Raw genomic sequence first — 12,240 nt, 5'->3', positions numbered from 1 at the left:
CTATACTCAGTACATGTATGACACTTTAAAGGAAAGAAATATGTCTACTGTTTTATCCCAAACAGTGGAATAAATCATACCATGTACAACTTTCAAGCAGAAAATCACTGTATTGTCTTCATTCTGAACCAAATTTACAATGTTCCTAGCCTTTTAAACAAAGAGACAAAACTAACAATTGTAACGTTATCAAAGAAAATGAAAGCAGTTCATAAATTGAAAAGAAAAGTCAGTGTATCTATCTACACTTGAAGGAACATACATTTTCTGTATCTACATGTACATCTTCTGTTAGGCATTATCTATTTGTGTATCACAGTGACAATATTTCCATCTTCCTATCTCCTTTACTATGATATATCCATAAACCTTAGGCTTACAATGGATGAATCTGCACATGCATATAAAAAAAGAGAAATTGTAATCTCATTTTAAAGTATTTAAACTGCTGACATGATTCTGTGTAAATTTTTGCTGTAAAACTTCACTGAATGAAAACAAAATTATGTCATCATCTTTTCATATTTAGGCCACTCCAATTTAATTTCTTGGTTCACGGATTTTTTTCATAAAAAATATGGAGCGACAGGGCAAAAAAAAAAAAATAATAAAAAAATTGCAAAATGATTGGGGTAAAGATAAGGGCTAATCCAAAACATAAAGAATAAAAAGTTTTTAGCTTGAAAAAAGTACAAAAATACTAATACTGTACAGTAACAGCACCTGTTCATTAAAAATTACAAAATTAGTGTCAGTTTTTATGTTTGTCCCATTCTTCATGAATGAAAAAATTAACTGCAATAATAATACCAACATTTTAAGGAGCTTATAATATAAAGGCCAATTTGCTACACCAGAAAGTTGGTGAATGGTTTCATTAATGGTAAAAATTTGCTGAGTGGTAATTTTTATTTTTATTTTGTTTTCCAAAAAATAGGAGCGAGCGAATCCGTGAACCAATCAATTAAATTGGTATGGCCTTATCATGAACAATATCATTTTTCAGTACAAACATCATAACATAACAACTGCTATTCCATCCTACCAAATGTTTCACATAACATGATTGGTCAAAGCTAATTAGGCAATGGATACAACAGCATTAATGTCCTTCCTTAAAATGAAACATTACACTCTCAAACTTTTGTCACTTCTGACCAATCAAAATCTGTTGATCAAAATAAATAGGTTTTACTTAATCTCTTTAAAGTAATAATTTCTAAAATGACATTAGAAGACTCCATTGCAACAAATGGGTACAAAGTAACATCATTGTACTGACAATATTGTTTGATGCAAGTCTTGACATACAAATCACAGGTCTGTACATCTATGTATTAGTAATGACAACGTTCTTGTTTGGATTAAGGAGGCTGACAATGTTTAACCTCCTTGCTTGGGATCACTCCCTTCTGTTTACATGTTGACACAGACACACTCATCTGTCTGGAATCAATATGTATGTATACGAGAACAATGTTCTTGTATGGATGCAGTCCCTTTTGTTTGTATGATTTCATACATATCTGTTGGGTACTACTGGGCCTTTCACATCTGTATGTACATGAAAACAATGTTCCTGAACAGATGCACTCCCTTCTCTTTACACAGATACACAAATCTGTCTGGAATCCATATCACAGGCCTGTACATGTATGTACACGAGACTTTTGTTAGTATGTTATCAAACATATCTGTCATCTACCACCTGGCCTTCCACATCACATGTCTGTATGTACATGAGAACCACGTTCCTGAACAGACGCAGGCCCTTCTGTTTACACGCTGAGATGGTGTCCTGCAGGGACTCCAGACACAGGTCTGTGGACAGATGACCTTTATCCCTGGGGTAGTAGATGCCTTCCGTGGAGACAGAGGTGGGAAAAAGATAACATAAGTCAGGATCTGTGCTGGTTTGTTGTGTATGTATCATGTGACACTTTGTCTATGTATATGGGTGTTAAATTAAATAAAATGCAGTTACATGTTTTGGTGGCAAAAGTGCAGTTTGGGGGTACACTGGCACATCAAGTCCATGTGTGTCCTCATCAATGTCAACAGATCACCGTCAAACAAGAAAAGTTGTGTAAAGTGACTTTCCCAACGGCACAACATTGGGGCATGCAAGAGTATGAAACCCGGAACCTATTCGTTCTGTGTCAAACATTCTAACTGTTATGGCCACACGATGACATCAATACAGGTTATATAGGGAGGAAATGTACAAAATGTATGTGGTACAATAGACAGGCGCATGCAAATGTACTGTGCCCAGTATGGTTTAATTTGTCATGGTAATGAAGTTGTTTTCCCCCTGTATTACCCCAAGTTCTCCATTTTCCCAGCATGTAAAAGCATCAATGTGCATGTTTTGAAATGGTCAATTTACAAATTATAAAGTAGTGGAGAGTGTGGTCAGTGCCTACCCTTTGTGTCCACATTGTCCGGAGGTGGTTTGGCCCACTTGTTGGGTTCTGCCTCCATCAGGGCCTTCAGCCATGGGAAGTCTGAGGTTATCTCAAATCTACCACTATGCAGGGGTCCTGTTAAAGACAATAGTGGGAAATGCTTGGTTCATGCTTAGTAGATTTGCTACAGAGAAATATGTATGTACATAGACTTACCATTATACATTTGTACTAATTCCATGGCATTAATTGGTGTAGGATAAATTCAACAATATCAGCACTCCAAACTGACTCACCATCAACCTTATAAATGTCCCTCCCCCAGGGGTAACAGTGGTACTGCCCAGACTGTGGGGGTTCTGCCTCCTTAAAGTCTTCATTCTTCAGCAGTTCTCTGGATGGAAGGAATCAGGAAAAATATTTAAAGTTTAACACCATTTTTCAGGAGTGTGGACTTGTTGTTGAACCTCAATCAAATGGCACATTTAAGTACACAAAAGAATAGTACCATTTAAACTTAATCAAGACCAGGACATACACACATCAGTGTTATGATGAATGTAGATCACTGCAACTCTTTATTCAATTTTGTATATAAGGAGGCTTACTTTAAAAAAAAAGTATTTTGCAGACAGGAAATCTGCACATTTCTTTCTATACGCTTTACCTCAGCTCTCTTCTACATGTACTACTGAAATGGCCTTTTGACAAAACCGAAATCTTACTGGTTGATGTTAGAGACAAGGTCCATCCACGTGTGTGCTCGAGTCTTGTTGACGATAGATGGGGGGTTACTGTGGTCCCACAACAAGCACAGGTGGTAGTCATGGCAACCTGAGAACAGCTTCTGTTCCAACACACTGGGGTCAACCTGTCAAGACAAAGATTTAACAAGTTTTATTCCATGCAAAAATTTCTATAGTTATGATACCAGTACTTGCATTTGTTATCAAATGGTCCACTTTTGAATGACTACTACTAGCCATTTCTTTTAATTTTTGTAGGAAAAACTGCAAGATTAATGGCATACATTCTGTCTCCAGTACGAGCGATCGCGATGATGTCACAGTGACGCAGTGGTAAGCAAAAAGCAGGTGTTTGGCAAAAGATTGATTTACATTTTAACCAGTAATTTGATCTGCTAATTGAAATCAATTTTTAATCCAATCTACTGACGCCCTGGTAGTAGGCACCGACTGTTGAATACTCCCGATATAAAAAACAACAGCAATTGCTCAAATTGAGAGATTTTAATGACAGTTACCATAGAAACATATCGAATTTGAGGATATCCATGTACTATAAAAAGCCATCAAAATAACAACAGTCAATCGTAGAACTGTTGACACTATGTCTTACTAGTTCCTGTACACACCTTGTGCATGGGCCTGAGGGTGACCATCCTGTTCCTCTCAGCAGGAAGTGAACACACCTGCTGGACAACATTCTTCACATCCACCTTACGACACTGCTGGAAACTGACCCGGTTCAGCCGAGGACTCTTATCCAGCTGGATCTTCTTCAGCACTCTACAGGCTGTTCCTGTATGGGGAATAAGTTTGTTGTTGTTTGAGCGTCAGCTTGAGATCAACCCTTGTTTACTGCTCAGAACTGAGTCATGTTCATCTAGCCTGAGAACCTTGTCTGGCTTCAACTGTTGTTTGGTTGGACATAAGCTAGACAAGGATGGATTTCAGGCTAGAAAAACAAGACATACATGTACCAAGACTAATGCTTAACAGAACTGTCATGCTTTTCTACCCTGAGATCCTTTCTTGGCTTCAATTGTTTGGTTGGACATAAGCTAGACAAGGATAGATTACAGGCTAAAAAACATGACATACATGTACACACACTAAGTTTCAGTAATGATATTACTTATAAACTGGAGCTGGTGATGACTTTGTAGACAATGATGCACAAACACTGCAATCATGTATGTTGGAATAACAAAGAGTGTCCCTAACTCTTATGTGTTTTCATATAAATCTTTGTGTCATTGCCTAAAATGAAATGACAAGGTCCCTCTCTACTGAAACTCTGTACTGAAATGTACAGTAGTAAAAGCTTACCTGAAATGAAGGTGAGTTTGGGGCAGTCCTTGACTACAATGTTTGTCACCCCCACCATGTGCAATGACAGGCTCACGAGTGTGGACGACTGAACAGTCAGGACCTGCAGGTAAAACTTGTTATATTTAGGTCAAGCCAATTCATCTTTTAAAAGTTTTTACTTGGTATCAAATAAAATGAAACAGATATACAGGATGCTGGGACAAAGAGCAATGGGCTGTATATCTATGTCAATTTAGCATTACACAGATTGAAGTAGGTATGAGGAAGTCAACAAAATGGCTATTTTTTCTTATCAATAAGTAGTAGTAGTATACAGTATTTGATTATACTGCTGCTGGGTTCCCTGACACGGGTAGGCAGCAGTCGGCTAGTCTTCACACCTCGCTTCCATGTAGCTCTGTCCAGTGGGTTCACCCTAGCTAGACTGCAAACCTTGATGTTCCTCCTAACATATTCCTAGAGACAAACCTGTCCTTCTGCAATGCATTACTTGGATCTTGTGCACTGTACAAGAAAGCCTATATACATGCGGCAGGCACCGACCTGAGGGTAGTCATCCTCGATGACCGGGTCGCTGGTACTGGTGGCCACGTCCCTGGTCCCCACCCTCCTCAGGACTGTCGTCTTCTGGTGGTGTGCTGTAGAACCACTGGAGCCTGGTGTATTCTGGGACCTGGTGACAGGGCGGTGGTACCTGGGGTCTGCTCCTCGTAACTCATCAAGTTCTTTCTTTGTTCTCCCTACAGTAAAGCAAATGGTTTGTAAGTATTGTAAGCAGGGCTGTCTCTAGCTTTAACTTTAAAACTTTTTATTCCCACCCAATCCATCAATTTCATGTCATGAATTTCATATTTTTTTTGAGGATGGAGTGAATTTTTTTCTATCCATAAAAGCAAACATCCATCCCAGACAGAGGGATGAGTCCTGGACAAAGCCCTGGTTGTAAGACATGATTTCTCTGTGCAAAAACCTACTTTGCAATTGATACATAACTTAGTGTAAGGGAAACATTAGTTCCTCAGAGCAGCCGTGCATAAGAAATGATGATGTAACAACGTACCCATAACAGTATAGGATAAGGAGGATACTTGGATCAGTAGATTTATAGCTAATTGAAGAAAATATGAGAAAAAAACATTGATGGCTCAACAGCAACTATATTTTCATGTACTTGTATGAATTCATTGGTATTTGGGTTGCAATCATGTAAAACAAATCTACAAACGTTTATGTAACACAGATCTGTCTAAATACTTGTAATTTGTGTATTACCAGTTATGACTTTCTCTGCAGGTTTGGCAGCTGGTGCAGGGCTCTTTTCAGCAGGTGGTTGTGCAGTTGTGCTGTCTGTAGGTTTGTCTCCTGTAGTATCCTCCTGTGATGTATCACTTGGCTCTTGCGTACTGTTAGATCCACTGGGAGTATCAGCAACATCACTGCTTTGGGCAACATTTCTGTTATCATCAGGAGTTCTTGCTTCATTCTCACCCACATTACCATTACTAGTTCTAGGTGCTTCAACATCACCATTTGCAACATTCCCATTGCAAGTAACACTACCTCTAGGTTCAGTGTTTGTGTTTCCACAGGTACTAGTCCTGCTGTTTGTACTTTCACCATTTTGTTGACTTGTACTTGGTCCTGCAGTGTTGACTTCTGTACTATTGCTTGGTCCTGCACCATCCTGTAGTGGCCTCCTGTTGAGACTACGGCCACACACACACCTAGGAGACTCTCTTCCCTCATTGCTATTCGCATCACAAGAAGAAGGACCTGCTACAGGGTCTGAATTAACATTCTGCTGAATGTCACTTTCCTCTCCTGATTCACCATTTATCTGGCCATTTGTGGAAGCAGCACCATTTTGCTGTATTGTGACCTCTTGATTTCTTGACTCTTGATCCTCATTTGGGGTGCTTGAGGAACAAGAAGCTTGTTGTGGCAACCTGTCTTCTGATTGGTCAAGTCCATTTTGTGCAACAACATTTGGTTGGTCAGTTTGCTGGGATGATCCCTCTCCTGATTGGTTAGATGGTTCCTGCTGAGGTTCTGATTGGACAGAGGTCTCTCCCTGTGATTGGCTACTGTTGTCCTGACTTGCAGTAGGTTGTTGTGTGTCACTTTGAACCTGCCTGTTTGCACCCTGATCCTGTTCATCTTCTTCATCTGAACTTGAACTGGAGTCACCTCCGTCCTCAGATGCTGGCGGATCTGCAGCAGGTGCTTGTGTGCTTCCTTGTTCCGCCAGTTTTTTCTCCGCCTCCTGTGCCTTCTCTGCTTCAGTTGCTACCTTTACATCTTCCTTGATTTCATCGCTGGTTGCCTGACAAGACTGGCTGGTCATGCCGGGTCTGACGATGTCTTCTGCCTCCTCCTTGGGAGCCTTCTTGGCAAATCCTTTCCCCTTAGGGCCGACGGAGTGGCCATGAGACTTGCCTCCCTTCCTTGAGTCACCACTGCTGGTGCTTGGTTGATCAGATGCTGTCTCACCTACATGTGGAACAACATTTGAACGTTCAAGAAAATGATTTGTAGATTTACCGATATTATCACAGGCTATACATCTAGGCTTGTTAAGAGCACTGTTTTCATAAAATCCTGTCCACTAATGATGATCAGTAGACTATGAGATAAACACAGTTAGCTTTTAGCAGTCTAAGATAATTATTGTAGTGTTTTATCACAGACATGGACTAACTCTACTGTTCCAAAGTTCTCAAGTTTGACATCTGACCTTGGTTGACCTCCATATCACTGTCTGAGTCACTGGAGTCATCATCATGGCTGTTATGTCCCACAGTGGCCCCTGTCGGAAATAATAATCATTTACTATTTTGCATCACAAAGTCTGTGTAAAATTGTATGACATTTCTTACCACAATGACATCTTGGTTCCTGGTACTGTTTTACAACTAACAGACATAATGACATAAAAGCATTTGTTGCTTTTTAAAAGTTTTGCATTCTTGTTTCCCTTTCTTCTATGTGATCGATAATACTTCCACAAAATACAATAAAGTAGAATTAGTGCTTTCAACCAGTACATGTAGATGTACATGTACTTGTCTCCCACCTTGGGTACTATTGCTCCCACCGCCTGCAGTTCCTGTGTTGGACACCAGGGCAGATGACACCCCGATCCCAGTTCCCGCGCTCAGCCCGACGCGGAGGCATCCCTTTGGCGGCTCGCGGAACATCTCCTCCAGGTGGATGTACTCGATGGCGGGGAGGAGCGTGATCAGCTGACAGAAGCTGTCCAGTTTGACGGCATGGCAGCGGCGAATGGTCAGGTCCTTCAGACGAGACCAGGTCACCAGAGCTGCGCATGATGAAGGAGGAATTAGAAAATTATATGTTTGATACAAGAGGGAATGCCATGATAATTTCTTTGGATATGTGCACCATCTAGGGATTCACAGGAGTACTGCACAAGGTTCTTCCTCGTAAACAAGGTCGAACCTACAAGTATGTATCATAACTTTGATAAATGGACAAAACAGCTAACTTGTGAGGTATATAACCAAAGGAGATGAATACACCTGGTCCAATAGAAAAATCTAAAAAAAAAACCAACAAAAGTGTACTGTATTATAATCTTTTGAAAAGGTGTTAAATCAAAATACCAGGTACTACTACAACAAATGCATTTCTTAGTTCCTCCTGGAAAGTTAAGCATAAGAAGACTTCAATCCTGATTTTTAAAAAAACAACTTTATTTATATACCAAACAAAGACAAATTTTTTTTAAAAACTTACAAGTACAAATGTACATGTACAAGTACATGCTGTTTTGTTTACAGTAAAACTTTACACATGCTGTGTATCTTCGACTGTAAATGACTGGACCTCACCAGGTACATGCCAGGTGTGTGGGTTGTGCAGGTGAGGAGCGTTGTACATGGACAGGTACTTGACACCTGGGAACACCTGGCCGACAGACCGCATCCCGTTATCTGTGATGTTTGATGGGTTTTCTGTCACATCAGCAAGTCCATGCTGGACTAACTGTGCATTGGTCCACTTACCTGTAGACAATAGAAACAACACAAAATACAGATGAATGAACCTAACCAAATACATTGGAAACAGTAGACCCATAAAGTTTTTATAAAAACAGTGATACTTCCCTGTCACTTTGTTACTTTTAAAGCATAGACATAAAACTTAACAAAGACATAGCTGATAGTAATAGACCCTTCCAACTAAACTTGGTTTTTCTTATTCAGGTTTGTTATAACAGTTGCTAACTAGTTGGCAACCTATGACTGAAACAAACTTTGTGCCAAAAGGCAGACTCATCACGTCTCCTCTTTCATACATGTAGATGTTACAACTACTCAAAATGAAAAGTAGATGACAAATACATACCAGCTTCAGGGAACTCGTCTATGAAGCCCAGATTCAAAGTGTCAAACTGTGGGAAGTCCACATCTGCCATTTTCAAGGCTGCAAACACACTGTCCTTGGTTAAAGATGGTTGGATGTCCAACTGAAAAAGTGAAAATAATCCTGTCAATAGGATACACTAATTGAATGTGATAAAAATCCCTTTTAATAATGATATTTATTCATGGAAATGAACTACACATGCATTACTGTCTTGTTAGTGAGAACACAGGAAATGGTTTAGAAGATAACACATGAAGCTTTCTGTGTCTGTAGCATCATATTGTACCTCTTGAAGATGGTTTGCTGCTGTGATCACCAAGAATCCCAGATCCACCTCTAGAGCATTCTTACATGCTCCAAAAGCGATCTTCGTCAGGTTGCGATACCCGCGTGTCCGCCAGCTGTCCTCGACCACGTGTTGAATCAACCCTCCGAGGAAGGGGACACGTACCAGTTCAATCCGCTCCAGATACCTGGACCCGGACAGTCCCGTCATCAGCGGTACGTACTTCAAAGCGTTTGACGGTCCTGCACAACTCCTCATTACAAAGGTGCGTAGATTTGGACACTGGAAGTCACGGAATGGGTTAGCACTGGTAAACTTAACCCACTTCAGGTACAGATGCCGCAGGAGGTCAATAGCGGGCAAGTCTGGTGTGACAACTCCAGTCAGGTACAGAGAAGTGACTCTACAACTGGCCGGTAGATTCACTCTGTTCTCGACACAGATGGGGAAGTAACCGTTACGGTTCTTAAACTGCCCCAGTAGGTACACATGGGGCAGGTACGTTACAATGGCCTCCAGGATGTCCAGGTTGCTGGTTTCCACACCGAACAAGTTGGGACAGGACTGCAGGGCTTCGATGATGCCCGGCACACTGAAGTAATCAATGCCTCGCCTCCGTCGTTTCACCACAAATTGTGGATGGAGCCCGTAGACGCTCACAAGCTCTGGGCAACGTTGCACAAGTCTGCAGCACCAAAATACAACAGAGGAACATGGTTAGCTTTCTGTGTATTAGAACAGTGTATGATATACTTATCCTACAGTAAATAGGTCCATATAGGATGATTCAATAGCCTTCCTGTAATCTTCTGTACATGTCAGGACAGATTCTTGAGAAAGACGAATAAAGGCGAAACCAGTAGAAGACTGTCGTCTCTGAGCTTTCATTTTCCCAAGCTACGAATCATGTCAGGGCTAATAATTTATTCATTTAAGAAGAACTAACCAAAAATACATAACCAATTAACATTACTTCTATATCTACATAATTGGGGGTAATCATTACGTGTATTGAATGACCTGAGAATTCTTCATAAATTTGTCCACAGTCCAAAACAACATGCTCTGAATCAAAACACAGTAATAGATGTACCATGTTCACAACCCATGTTACGAACAAGACTGACCTCTTGAAGCCCTCGTCAGTGAAGCCATTGGGCATCCATCCGTACCACTTGCCCTCTGTGAAGTCTATAGACGTGCGCACGCGCAGGTTCATAGTCACGGCTTCCTTCAGTTTGCGGGACAGACTCTCCAGAGCCATGATGTTACGCAGGTAGAGGTAGTCCATGATGTGACACAGGACCTCCAGGGACAGCTTGTTAACCCAGTCAGTGGGATCTGCAGTTATTGTAGGACAAGGATTAAAATCTAAAGTGGTAGATTAAAAGTGGTAGACTACTGAAGCACAACACATTGGTCTGTCTAATACCATGTTTTGATTGTAGAAGGTGTTTTTTTGCAGATGGTTGAAGTGATACTGTACATGTAGTACAGTTATACATTGGGAATACATATTTGCAGTGTCATGATTTTATATTACAGTGGGCAGATCACTGCAAAAATTGTAAAATCAGTACAAAACAAAAGTGAGCATTTCAAGATTTACAGTATGCTAGAAGTACGGACGGTTACATCAATGGCACTTGAGGTAGAGATCTTGTGTTTGAATAGACACACTTTGACCATGTCACAAAACCAACTAGACTTTCACTTTTCAGAGTAATGGTACTTATTTCTTTTTTAACAATGAAAACACACACAAAACATGAGATTCAATGCATGGTTGGTAAGACTTATGCCCTACCTGCTGCAACAGTGGTAGCTTCCCCTCCTGGTGCAGGGGATGACACTGTTGGTCCGGATCCTGATCCATTCTTCTTTGAGGGAGGGTCAGCATCCCCAAGGTGTAATCTCTTTGCTTTTCTCTTCGGCATCTTCAGAATCAGGTTTGGATCTTTCTAGATTCTGCTGCTGCTGATACTGGTATCAGCATGTCCTGTTGTATGATACAAATATAATATGAATATTACAATCTGGCCACATGCCTTGAACAAGCCATATGTAAGGTATGTACATATCAAATAGAGTTCTGGGCATTCTGGGTTCAGGGCTGGTAATGCATGATTGTTTTGGAATTGAATTGTTTTTCCAATAGGTTTTGGGACTGACTCAAATGGATTCGATGGTTCGTTTTTTGGTACATGGCAAAACTACATGTCTTCTTCTTGTTCATTTTAAGTGCCAAACCTCATGTTGTTGAGGGCTCACTGAATCATAACAAACCGGTTACAATAAACGGTGAATGAAAATGCTAGTAGCTCACTATGCCTATGAGGAAAAAGGCATGCAGACCTTCTTGACTGCATTGTTGTAAATATCTTTTTTCTTGGTCTTTTCAGACAAATTGAAATTCTGTTACAACAGTTACTTTGAGGACAATAGTGATGTTCAAGTCAAAAGTTCATACGAAGCATACGTCTTTGTTCGATATGTGCAGGAAACCTATAGACATTCTATAATGCAATGGAGTGAGCAAAGGTCAGGACGAGCATGGTGAACCAGAGAAACATGTCACCACGATTCTCCACCAATCCGGAAGCCCGTACAAAATAACTGGTGCAACAACACTCTGAACTTTAGGGAATTTGGGGCCGAAAACATTAGAAACTAGCAAAAATTTTGACAAATACCCAATCACTACAACCAGGAAAACTAACAACCGGATGATTTTTACTTCATGTTCGATATTTATGGTGCAAAATGGTGAAAATCTACCTGAAACGAGGGAAAGTCCCGTTTTCTCACTTACCTTCCGCCATCTTGGTTTTACTGGTTGTAAGCATAACAATCTAAAGGGGTGATCCAATTTTTATTTTCAAATTTATAGATTAATTTAACAAAATTAGAGTCTTATACGAATGTCAAAATTTAGAAATACTCTACAATACTTTTCTTATGTTACATTGTTGAATAGATTATGATATCAGAGATATAGAAATATCTTAATATGACATTTACAATGCTGTTCACCCTTTGTCCAAATTGAACTAATCTAGACCATCATAAACTGCTGTAAAGA

The 12,240-nt window shown here is 40.2% G+C and overlaps 1 protein-coding gene across 3 annotated transcripts; it reads right to left on the bottom strand.

Moving 5' to 3' along the window:
• Window positions 1-934: 934 nt before the first annotated feature.
• Window positions 935-12,049, bottom strand: LOC118421277 (F-box only protein 38-like). 3 transcript variants are annotated; one of them, XM_035828500.1, is made up of 16 exons: window positions 11,971-12,049; window positions 10,966-11,157; window positions 10,286-10,499; window positions 9,159-9,843; window positions 8,852-8,972; window positions 8,335-8,508; window positions 7,557-7,802; window positions 7,218-7,289; window positions 5,756-6,973; window positions 5,027-5,223; window positions 4,481-4,583; window positions 3,784-3,950; window positions 3,134-3,279; window positions 2,705-2,802; window positions 2,427-2,543; window positions 935-1,863 (listed from the first exon to the last, which is right to left on the bottom strand). In XM_035828500.1, the coding sequence occupies exons 2-16, from the start codon at window positions 11,093-11,095 to the stop codon at window positions 1,685-1,687; spliced, it is 3,867 nt and encodes a 1,288-aa protein (XP_035684393.1). In that variant the 5' UTR covers window positions 11,096-11,157; window positions 11,971-12,049; the 3' UTR covers window positions 935-1,684. The 3 variants fall into 3 exon arrangements, with proteins under 3 accessions (XP_035684393.1, XP_035684395.1, XP_035684394.1); XM_035828502.1 differs by having other exon boundaries at window positions 935-1,860; XM_035828501.1 differs by lacking the exon at window positions 11,971-12,049 and adding an exon at window positions 11,937-11,957.
• Window positions 12,050-12,240: the final 191 nt, after the last annotated feature.

Source organism: Branchiostoma floridae, chromosome 8, assembly GCF_000003815.2.
Source record: "Branchiostoma floridae strain S238N-H82 chromosome 8, Bfl_VNyyK, whole genome shotgun sequence".
NCBI classification, from domain to species: domain Eukaryota; kingdom Metazoa; phylum Chordata; class Leptocardii; order Amphioxiformes; family Branchiostomatidae; genus Branchiostoma; species Branchiostoma floridae.
Note: the sequence above shows the minus strand (reverse complement) of the source record. Positions and strands in the feature narration are given on the sequence as shown.